This window comes from Gambusia affinis, linkage group LG12 (assembly GCF_019740435.1).
Source record: "Gambusia affinis linkage group LG12, SWU_Gaff_1.0, whole genome shotgun sequence".
Taxonomy (NCBI): domain Eukaryota; kingdom Metazoa; phylum Chordata; class Actinopteri; order Cyprinodontiformes; family Poeciliidae; genus Gambusia; species Gambusia affinis.
In genome coordinates, this window is record NC_057879.1 from 15,431,350 (window position 1) to 15,443,888 (window position 12,539).

Sequence of the window (12,539 nt, forward strand, 5' to 3'; positions counted from 1 at the left end):
ATAATGAACATACTTGTTGAAAAGTATTGACAGCTGATTTCTCAGCACAGTTATGTAACTCTGTGACCTTCTGGGTTAATAACTTATTTGATGATTTATTCTACCATAAAGTAGTCTAATGTGAAAACAATAGATGCAGATGTCAGCATCACTTTACTAAAACATTACACTTCACAATTCAACTCCATCTTTTCTCCCTCCATCTGGCCGCTCCTTTGTCCCGAGAGCAGGCTTAACAGTTGGTCTATTTCGGGTGATCATGAAAGCCTTTCAAGGTATACAGTGAGGAGTAAATTAGAATGACAGGGACTCTGGGGGCCCCATGCTTCATCATATCGTCCTTACTGAACATCCCACCCCCTCCTTGCTCTGCACTTTTTCCAACCTCTCTCTGCAATGGACATTTACTGTGGCCAAAGAGGCTTTTAAGGATCCATCGACAGGACCAAAATGTTCATCAAATGCAACAGCAGTTATAAGGTTGCTATCAACAAGTCCCTTCCCTGTCCCTTCTGTGACACAGAACAAATCACCTAAACCTTTTTTGTCAGCAGAGAAGGTCATAAAGAGAGTAAGTTAATGTTGATTAACATTACAGATGGTTCATGCATTACGCTCTGGTTACCAATTCATCCACAAGACATGCCTAATGTTTCATTATTAGATTACTGATTAGCAGTAAGAAGAAATATAATAGCAGTACGCGACATACTGGTGCACTCAAATGAAAATAAATGTAATTCAAGTGTAAACCTTTTGGCAACAACAAACCCTCAACATCAACATTAATAGAGAAAATCTGTCTATTAAGTGTAAGGAGGTCACAAGAACAAAATTACTTGTCGCTGAGCTAAGTGCTACAGCCAGTCTCCAGAATTACTGCAGAATTGCTTTTGATTATGCCTGAGTGATAACAGTTTAAGATTATAAAGTAGGAATATCATGGGGAAAAAAAAAATATTGCATGTCTGCAACATATAGTGCTGCCATCCATTTTATATCAAATTAATTGTCTTTTTATTCAAGTTCCATGTCCTAATATTCTGGTGAATTTAAATGAGAACCACTTTTGATTTCTACAAATGCAGCCAAGAAATCACAGGGCATCATTCTGTTCTTTTTTCTTTTCAGTATTTAGGTTCTTCTCAGAAAATGTATCTGTTCCATTAGAATGCAAATATATATATATATATATATATATATATATATATATATATATATATATATATATATATACTATATATACTTTGATTTAATCTGCTGGTTCTTTATAGGGACTCAGTGTCCCTATAAACACATCCTGAAACATCCAAAGATATCAATCAACAAGGAATCCTGTCTTTTCCACATTACCGTATACTGCTATTGGTCGTGTTCCAGTGGAATATGCAAGGCAGTGAAATGCAGCACTCTATGGGCTCTAAAGAGAGATGCATATTATTGTCTTTGGATATCAGTTTGAACACATCTTAAGTCCTGAAGAAATGAATGGACATATACATCAAGGCGAATAAGCTTTGAAAGCTGGAAGATGAGACTGGAGAAGTCAGTGTCTGTTCCACAGCTGCCTTTTAGTGCTGGAGATGGAAAGTGTTTGCTGTTCAGGGCTCACCTAACTTCCACTAGCTATTAAAGAAACTAACGGGAGGCAGTCAGTTGTATAAATTAGTCAAGCTAATTTATTTTTAATGTAATTCCATTTCATATTTGTTGTGTTTGATCTTTCATTTATACGTTTCAAATTTAATTGGTTGTGTATCGTCAACCCTACCAGTGTGAGCAGGTTAGACAGGAAATTCTGTTAAAAGAAGTGAGAATCAATTATAGTTTGAAGTCCAGTCAAAAGCCTTTTTGACTTTGTAATTGACAGCATGCTATTCCAGGGAGAAAAATAATCTGAATCATCTGTCATTCACCCACTGAGTATCAATGCATGAAGATAACACATGAAGACAATATAGGACTGGCACTTCAATGTAGTCATAACGTTCAGTACATGCCCATCTAGAAAATGCCCTGTTTGACCAAACAGTAAGAATATGTTGGGACTCCTTTTAATTCTTAACCTTTAAGGAAACTAACAGCAGTTGCTCTAACATCTCCTGCCAATGTCAGTATCCCCATCAAATCAATGCAATAACTGAGAGGGATAATCAAAGTTTTTGAAAACTGGGGCCATTTAGAAAATTACCAATGATGTGAGATGCTATTTAAAAAACCTTTTTGAGGGCCTAGCATTGAGATATTTACTCTTGAAGGTTTCTATTCAATTTAAAACTTCTATGGCATCCACCAAATTTATTAGCGTCCCAGGAAAAAAAACTTGTTCAAGACTTCAAAAAAAACATTTGTTAATTCCAGCAGCATAATCTCATACAAAACAATTAACAAATAAAAACTAATCATAGCAGTGCCCTAGCAGCTTTTTTTTTCTTTCCTGATATCCATCTCACCTTGTTTAAAGAATGGGTTTCCTTGTTAGTCAAAGTTACAATCACAGAACACATTGAGTAAATTGAATATAAGAGAGTAGTGGTATTCAGGTAAGTAGGTAAGCTAGTACACTCTCCAGGGGTAAATCAACAAAAAACAGACTATAGCCTGGACAGGTTGCAGGTCCGACAGCGAGTCAACACATTCGAGACAAAAATCAAACTCACTCACCCACTTTATATCATATGTTTGGGTTATGGGAGGAAACCAGACTAAAGCCATGCATGCACACTGAGAAAACGCAAAGTTACACATAAAGGTCTTGGGCAGGTTTTGAATTGATGACATCCTTGCTTTGAAAAATCAACACCAATCTCCTACCCCAAGAAAAAAAATCTACTTGCATATTAAGCCAAAATCTATTAAATTACTTACTCAGGACATAGAGAGAAAGAGTAATCCCTGCAAGGCAGAAGCCCTCAAAGAAACGCAAGGTGCTGAACATGGTGACATTGACAGAAAAGGCCACAGTCAGACCAAACACCAGCATAAACAGCACCGATATGATCAGCACTGGATGTCGGCCAAACCTAAAAGAGAAAAACAAATATTATTGTAAGCATGGCTTCAATTGCAGAAATTGATATTTTAGAAAGAATGTAAAAAATATTACCAGTCTGCCAGTATCCCAAATACAAGGTATCCAAAGATTGACCCCACAAACAGAGAGAACTTTGCAATATGGACTCTCCATTTCAATTCACACACCAGACACCACTGTAGAAGAAAAAGTAGTAACACTACAGTCAATAAAAGTACAGTTGTACAAGGAATTAAAGTAGTTACTGATATTTTATGTGAAGCTAAAATAGAATATGGCATTAAAATAATTTTCTCCACTAATTTACTAAACCAATAAAAATACCCATTATATATATATATATATATATATATATATATATATATATATATATATATATATATATATATATATATATACATACACACATACATACACAGCAACAGTGAGTAATGCTTGCTGCAGATTTTATTGTAGCATGTGCTTCACAGATGTCTGTGCTGGTAAAGACAGAATTAAACAAGGGTGTGGCTGCCACAACAGGTGCATTGAGTGTGTGGCTAACGAACAGCAATCTCAGGCCTGCCTCGCAACCACGACGAAGATAAAACATAAACAGAGATCATGTGACAAGAACATTTGTAGATGTTTTGCAAAACAGTCCCACAAGAAACTGACAAAGTGTGGGCAGGTTTTGTGTGGTCGGTTTCCATCGGAAACAACTTTCTACCTCCTCCAGACACAGTGATAAGTACAGATTGGAATGCTGCAGGATTACAAACAGCCATAGCAGCCCTCACATGACTCAGGCATGGTACTTACTCATGGTTTCAGTTTCAATGTCAGCAGATAAAAAGACAGACGCATGGAAAAGAAGTGCCTGTTTCAAAATCACAGGACAACCAAGCATGCAGAGAGAGAGATGCTTGCCTTCTCTCAGACTGTAGTACAACTTACATGAAATGATGTGTGTGAATTCATGAGGAGCTGCCCTGTGTAACCCTAGAAGTTTACCGACTGTGCAAATCAGATGTGCTGCAGACCATGGACATACAACCAAAGGAGGCACAACATCATCAACAGCAATCCTCAGTCACATGCCACATTCAGAGCAGCAGTGTTTCACTTTCCCCCACAGCCTCCCAAGTGTTAAGTGATCCTGAAATGTGTCACCGGATTAGCAGAGTATGGCAGGTTTTTACTGCAGAGCTTCATTAACTTGCTGTGTTTATAAGCATCAGCCAATTAGCGTGCACCATCAAAATTGTTTTTCTGCAAGCCCTTCATTTCAGATGCAAAACCTTAATGGGCTTCCAAACTGGGGGAAGAAAAATATCTAACCTATTTAGAAAGCCATAAATTCATAAAAGATTAATTCTTACATAACAATATTGATTATTATTGTTATTTTAACTTTTATTATGGGAATAAATTAACAGAAGTAAAAGTCTTCAGTTGTTTTAATGCATATTACACTCTAACCTGAAATAAAATATAGGAAAGCAGAGAAGCAAAACAATACAAATTCTCTCTTTTGACCCATCTCAGTCTAGGCCAGCAATACTCAGAGGAATCGCACAATAAATTAAAACTATCGACCTCATTTTAATTATCGGCTTTATCGTCTCTACCGGTCATTTTCTCTTTCTGTTGATGACACAGAATGAAAAAAGGCTCAACTCCGGTGCTCTCCACTGACCCGCCCTTCCTCATTTACTTAGTGTAATTCCCAGCTCACACTACACAATCTTAGAGTTGTTGGCCGATTGTCGGCCCATTTTCAAAACCTGAGAGATCACACATTAGCCGACAGAAATCCTAGGTATAACGGTTCGATCTGTTCCATTGTGCCGTGTGGTCTCCAACAATGGGCACAAAATAATGGCTACAAGTTCAGTTAACTAGTTTTAAAACCAGGCATTAATCAATGCTTTACTACAATCTACCTGCAATGCATGTGGCTAGTGTCAGTCCTGACTGAATGACATTATAACCTATTTATGTCACGTTAACAAAGAACAGCTGAAAAGTTACCGGGTTTATCAACTGCCATAACAATTTCGCTCCAACTGCTCTCCTTGTCATTTCTATATTCTTTGCACGACATGTTGAATAAACATTAATTTTGTTTCCACGTGTCATCTGTTTTTGGTTGTTTTGCTTATTTTGTTTATCAGTTCCAGTGTTAAGTGTTCTTTTGAAAATAAAGTGTATCTATCTTTGACAGGAAATCACATGCATTATTACATAATTTCCATTAAATCAGTGTACAAAAGTCATCAAACAATATTATCGTTTATCGCAATAATTTTTGAGACAATAAATCACTCAGCAAAATTTGTTTTCGTGACAGGCCTAATCCTTATGTCACAGCTGCACATTTGTGCACTCGTTGAACTACACAGTGGTGGGTGGAGGTTTCTAGGAAGAGAAAGAGCAGGCCTGGAGGGAAGGAAGGATAGAGAAAAGAGGCAAGCACAGCAAGAAGGAGAACAAAAAGGGCCAAACAAACTTGTAGAAGGATGAGTAACTTGTAAAAAATTATGCGAGTGCTTCTGAAATTTGAAAAGGAAACAATGAGGGGAAAAGAGATGCTTAAAATTAGTTGTGAAGAAAAGGCAGAAAACGAGGAGACTGCTGCATAGTTACTGCCTGGCAACAGAGGTTATCTGACTCAATCTGCTTCCAAGTGCAAGTTTTAGCACAGCTGCCATGGAGGGACTGGAATCCCATAATATGGTGGCAGCATATGTGCAATGTAGAGATAGAAAAGTATTCATACCCTTGACCTTAACTACATTTTTCATATTAAAACTACAAACTATATTTTATTCAGATTTCAGAATGGACAAATAGAAAGTAGCACAATGTTGTGAAATGGAAGAAAAATGACAAAGCTTTTTTTTTTTTATGAAGAAGAAAAAATTGTGGTCAAAAGTAGTCAGTATAGCCTTCCTGGGTCACCACTTTATAAAACCATATCTCCTGGAACATACGTCTCTACCAACCTAGATCATCTACAAATGATTTTGAGCAGTCAGATTGAATGTAGACCAATACAACTGTCATTTTTTTCTCATTTACAAATCCATCAAAGGCTTACTTTGGCCATTCTAGCCATCTAAAACAGGGGTCTTCAAATCTAGGCCTCAAGGTTTGGTGTCCTAGACGTTCTGGAAGTGTATTTGCTTCAACACAATAATGAGGTCTTTACTCTGAAGAGTTTGACTGCCTTCTGAGGGGGGTAAATAATTCAGCCATTTGATTCAGGTGTGTGGACCCGGGACACATGTAAAAATTACAGACCACCACCCCTGAAGGCCTGGATTTGAGGACCCTTGATTTAAAGTATTCTATTGTAACTTTAGCTGTATGTTTAAAGTAATTGTCCTGTTAGAAAGTAAACCTTTACCACAGTCTCAAGTATTTTGTTGCATCTAAAAAAAGATTTCTTCCGGGTTTTTTTTTTTTTTTTTTATTATAATTTTTATTTTGCATTGTTCAACTTTCCCGTCCCATTCTGAAGAAAAAACATCTAACCAGCATGGTGCTGCGACTACCATGCATCACCATTGGATTTTTTTTTTTTTCCGTGATGCTAAGTGTTCATTCTATGTCACACTTGAGAGTCTTAAATGTAGGTCAGAACATTCAGTTTTGGTCTTATCTGATCAGAGCACCTTCTGCTACATGTGTGCGGTGCCCTCGATATGGCAAATGTTTAACAGGACTTCATATGGATTTTTTATTTTTTCAAAAATGGCTTGTTTACTCACTCATAAACACACAAATAGATAATTATATTTCACTGAGGTACACAATTTAGGAGTTTGTCTCTGAAGAGGGCTAGTTGTACGGAATTTATTTAGTGGTAACAGAGTAAGATATTCTGAATACAAATGCGTGCCAGAATTATCTTTCAATTTATTTGTAAAAATATATTTCTATAATTTTCCTTATATTTTACAACCATGAGCACTATTTACCAAAGCACAATAAAATAAACTGAAGATTCTAGCTGTATGACAATGCAGAAAATGTTCACTGCTTTTGCAAGGCAAAGCAAAAAGATGATCACAATTTTATATTAAGTGGAAGAAAGAAATAAAACTTTCCCTTTTTTATTCCTGAGCACTACCTTTTGAAAAAGGAAAGTACCGGTATATTGTCACAAAACATGAGCATCTGATGAGGCATGTGTTTTAAAGAAGGTTGTCTGATGACAGCTAGATTTTCTTGCTATCAGCTGTAACAGATGGCATAAAAAAAACCACACAAAAAAAAACAATAAACCTTTGTTATTTCCACGCTTAGACCTTTCTGCTGATGTTTGTTGCGTTTAACAGATCACTGTTACCAACAAGATTTACGAGAAATTAAACAATCTAAATTCCATTGCACAATCTTCAAAAACAACCTTATACCATGGTCAAGGGTCAGACCCCACAATGTTCATGCCTGCTTGTTACAAAACAGCACTTATCAGAACCAGGCCCACAGCACACACTCTTGTCACACACACACATGGTGCCTCAACAGGGGTTTTATCTTCTGGTCACAAAAATGCCTTTTCCGTTACAGCTGACACAGTGAGAGTCCGTCGTTGTGTGGTGGCTGGGTAACTGCGGCGGGGTCATCACCTTTCCACGACTGAGGCCTTTTCAAAGGCCTCAGTCTCAGCTGATCCAGGGTCAGCAAAAGAAGTCAACCAGCTGCGTAAACAGCACAAGGGACACAGAGCGGAGAGGCCTCAGAGGGTGTCAACCTACAGTATCATCTTTCAGATCCATGGGTGTGCAATCTACTGGGGCCGGGTGTACCCACCAGTGCGCTCCCACAGTTTATCTCCCCCGTCCACTAGATACAATATTTGGAAGAAATAAGCCCATATAGCCACAGGTTGACCCTCTCCATGTCATATCTAGTAATTGAATGCTTTCATTCAAAACATGTTCACGAAAGGAACTTGTCAAAATTCTATATGGTGGTGAAACACAGTTGTATATGTAAGCTAGAGCAATTGGGAAAATACGTTAAGGAATTATAGAGGTGCACCAACTAGAATTTTGTGGACAATGTTAGATATCCAGTTTTTGCAAAGATTTGACATTCCAAAGCCAATTTTGGCTGTCTGACTTTCTCCTTGAAAAGTATACAATAAAATTGTGTCTTAATGCAGAGTCTTTGTCTTTGTGGTGATTAAATATTTGTATTCAATTTTAAAACTGCCTGTAGCATATCTTACGTTAGATAAAATTTAAAGTGGCTAGCATCATCAAAACAGAAGTCTGAGTGCATTTCCCAGCAAAGTGCTTCTCAGAGTTTTAATAATATACATCACCTAAGTAAATACCAGGTGATCAAAAACCCACATTGTTTTTAACGGAACCACCACAGAAGATGCAGTTTTCCATTTTCTTAAAAGATCCATAGCTAATGACTAGAAAACTAACTGTTACTTAGTTTTACTTCCATTTCAGACCTGTAAGCACACCTTTGGCACGTCACTTAACCCATTACATTAGCTTTTTAGTCCTTGTAACTAAGTATTTTTGTATGAATTCACTCCTTTCTCTTTGTTACAGCAATAACATTGAGGTGTTGCTGTTATGACAACCCTGTCACATGGTGCATTTGTCAGCCAGCTTCTCTTTTCGTCTTTAGGGAAAGGCTAGCATCTTCAAAATGTTTACATTCAGATAAATATAACAAGAAAATAATACTTAACATGGAAGTTCATCAAGTTCATCAGTTGAAATTCAGCAAAGTAATCAATACAAACTTATAACAAATCTTAAGTTAAAAAGTGATGTTAATCATTACAGAATCCTCCCCAAAATTACAACGGTTACTGTTAGATGCCTATCTGATACTTTCAATTTGAAAGTTATTTCATTTTAGAGGCTAAACTTTAATGTTTCTCCTCAATATCAGTCATAACTTTAAAAAGTTGATAACTATACTTTGGCAACCAAACAACATCTGATCATGTGGCAAATACTAAATTCTAGGAAAGAGGTCAATATGGGCTTCCAAGAGATTCCCAGGTCACTATTTCAGGAAACTTGCTACCCATCCGAATGGGCGCTCAGCACCAGGGCTGTACAGAGACTGACTCTGGATAATGATACATTCTCATTTCTTAGCTGCAGTTCAATTAAGTGGGACTCCTAGGAGAGCTCTGACTCAATTAGGATGGGTTTCAACATTAACCACATTGGATCTGCCTCTGCTGCCTCCATGCCAACCTCATTTCTGTGTCACCCTTAGACCAAAAAAAGCTAATAGAGAACTTTTACTGTGGGATTAACATATCATTGTGAGGTTAGATGTGTTGATTCACTTTAACAGACATTGACTCATTTCATCAGCCACTATGCTTTTCAGGGATTGTGTGTCACTGAGAGCTGAGGCCACTCATGTGCAGTTATGTCAATGTAGTCCAAACAGAAGGGGAAATGCCAGGTCATCACTTCCTGCTGTAGTATCACATCCTAGTTCCTGTGCTGTGGTGGGCAAAAAAAAAGAGAATCTTGGAAGACAGCAGGAGGAAGGCAGGTTGTCCAAACAGACAAGGCCAGTGACATGTGCACCAGTCAACTTTGCTTCCATGCAGGGTACTGTTATAAATTTTAGCTGCATATCATTCGACTCCATTTCTCACAAGTCCAAGCGAGACCTGTCAGAAAGCAGAGGCGATGGGCCATGGAACCCTAGCAGTACCACACAATTTAACAAACCGTTCAGCCCTGTCATCTGTTTGCAATGTTAGCAATGTCAACATCAATATGAGTGCAAACACAACACAAACGTCAGTACCTACATGTTACGGAGCCAGAGTGACAGGTATGTTTCCATACCTCAGCCTTCATAGGGAAATCTTGTTTTGTGTTAGATACATAACAAAGTGACTGTATGCTAATTATACAGATCACCTCAATCAATTTACCTGTACCGTTGACTTCATTGTCAATGGCGACTTAGAAGAAATAAAACCTGTCGAGCTTTAGAATCCTTGCCAGTTATACATCCTTATCCAGCAAAAATCCCCCTTAGATGGTAAATAAAATTAACTAATAAACTGTGCGAGTGCCTACAAGTAAATTAAAATGTCAGAGCTGCATTTTCTATGCTTTATTTCAACAAGGACAATATCAGCTGTAGACAGATGGACTACAATAGGCTTTACACTCAATGCAAACCAAGGTACCCTTCATATTTTCCAGGCTGCGTAGTTCAAATTAAAAGTGATGTAGTAATTCTTCTAAGTGTGGAAAATCTGCCATTCTCTTATCAGGTAACAAATTAAAATATGACACTCCTCTCTTTGCTATTTTATTATATCAACTGTATTGATTATTTATGAAGAAGCACAAACCAAGTGGTTAGTTTGTAGTCTGATAATTTTGCTTTATTTAAACTGCTGCTCAAATACTGAAAAAAAGGTTTTCTTGTCCTCACCATCATATGCATTTAAACTGAAATCTCCTATTGTTTTGATATATGAAGACTTCAATCATCAATTTGTTAAATAAAAATTAAATGAGTCATATTTTTGTTTTTTTCATTTTGGCCAGTGTTTCCACAAGGCTTTACTGAACCAAAACAGACTTGAGAAAGCTAGAAGTTTTGAAAGCAGCAGAAAATTAAGGTATAAAAAGATTACACCAATGTGCATATCAATATATCCTTAAACTTGCTAAAGTTTAAGGATTAGTGCCAATCAAGGCAAACAAGATTGGTGCATCTCTAATAATTTATTGTCAAACTGGCTAGAAGAATCATCATTCTTTATAATTCTTATTTAAATGTGTATTAAAATTGCTGGATATTCCAGTTCTAGCTGTACCCTATAAATGTCAAAAAGTAACACTGCTCCCAATCCAACCCATACTTCAAAATCAAGACCTATACGCCCTGAAATCTGCAGGGATATCTAATTGTTGTTTGGTTAGGCTAGCAGAAGGGTGGGTGATGTTTGGCGTGGGACGGAGCTCCATCATTCTACAGAGAACACTCACAACCTTTGCTCTAAAAAAACAAAACAAAAAACGTGTCTGCTATTACTATAATCACAAGGTTAAACTTTCCTTTGCAGTTTTGCTCAATAGTGGTAGCATATCTATGCCCCAGATTATTCATTGTGTCAGCTGTTTGGATGACTCAATGTCAGCAAAACACATGCCCCACAAATCCTTGTACTCTGTGAATACCATCGCATGTGAAATGCCTGATCCTACACACTACAATATATGGAAATTATGCGATATGGTGGCATGACCACTTGCACCACAGTAAAAGCGTCAATAGCTGCTATGCTGCAGCTTGATGGTAAAAATGCTTATTTATGATTAGAGTGAATAGGTGCTCGAATGTCGCTCTGTCGGCTTATTGGTATAAATCAATTACAGGAAAGAGGGTAGGACATCACTGAATCATGGCATAACACTACAGAAAGGAACCTATGCTCAAGAAGAACAGCTTACCTTCGTAACCACGTTCTGTTCAAGCCCTGTATGCAGGTCGAATGTCGACTCATTGTACTGACACTGCGTGCTGTCATTGTGGCCGCTGGGACCCCCACCGGTATGAAGAGCTGGCCCGGTGCTTATGTTCATCTGGAGGTTCGCAGTGTGCCTAGTTGCGTTAGCCAGGGGCTGGCTGGTGCATGTGATGTTTGGCTCCGCGAGAAGAAAATTGTCAGAAAATTGGCTGAATCCAATAAACAACGCCGGGATCCATGTCAGCACGATCAGCTGTTTCTGGTATTTCCCAAACCCCCCGAGAGAAGGCAGGACAGACTCGTCGATGCGAGTCAGCAGCTCCGGAGTCCCTGTTTCGGGGGTCACGAAGCCGTTCTCCGGCTGGCGGTCCCCCGTTTCGAGCTGCACCACGGCCATCGCGGTGGTTACGCCGATAGATGCCTCCGATGTGTGGCGAAGCCGGGGGTTTGCAGTGCTCGCCCCCTCCCTGTTGTCGACTCCACAATGCGTCAATGCTCGCAGCTCTTGGCGGTGGAAGCCGTACGCAGTCAATCACTGGAATGGAAATAAGACGCACCTCCTCATTATCAGGAAGCACTTCCCTCTTTCAGTCAGTCTGCCGCCTAAAAAGAATATATATATATATGTACGCCGTGCGGGACCTATGAGCTCCCAAATAAAAAGCGGATTACCATTAGGTAATGACAATTTTTTACATCGTTCCGCCCGACGAGTATCTACTTCTCAGTTGCGGCAGACTAAGTGAAGCGAAGTGCTTCCTGTGGGAGTCACAGGAAACACACCTGCCAAAGGTAGTCCTACTGACGCTGACTTGGCTACCTGTAACAACAGACAGCTAAATAAATAAATAAATAAATAAATAAATAAATAAATAAATAAATAAATAAATAAATAAATAAATAAACAAACAAAAATAAGTCGGTAATATTCCAATCGTCTTTTTTTCTTGCCACATTCAAATATAATTTCCACGTTCAACTCTTTTCATAATTACTTACTACATAAATATGCTGGTATTTTCT

At 38.2% G+C, this 12,539-nt stretch overlaps 1 protein-coding gene across 2 annotated transcripts in view; it reads right to left on the reverse strand.

The window, feature by feature from the left end:
- The window catches only part of LOC122841226 (solute carrier family 22 member 23-like), a 38,055-nt gene extending 25,745 nt beyond the window's left edge, over positions 1 to 12,310 (reverse strand). Inside the window, exons 1-4 of one of the 2 annotated variants that reach the window (XM_044134355.1) lie at positions 12,189 to 12,310; positions 11,500 to 12,051; positions 3,107 to 3,210; positions 2,869 to 3,023 (exon numbers count right to left, since the gene is read on the reverse strand). In XM_044134355.1, coding sequence (XP_043990290.1) covers positions 2,869 to 3,023; positions 3,107 to 3,210; positions 11,500 to 11,913 — 673 coding nt within the window. In that variant the 5' untranslated portion in view covers positions 11,914 to 12,051; positions 12,189 to 12,310. Of the gene's footprint in view, positions 1 to 2,868; positions 3,024 to 3,106; positions 3,211 to 11,499 lie in introns of both variants that reach the window. The other variant, XM_044134353.1, reaches the window with a different exon arrangement.
- Between the last annotated feature and the right edge of the window lie 229 nt (positions 12,311 to 12,539).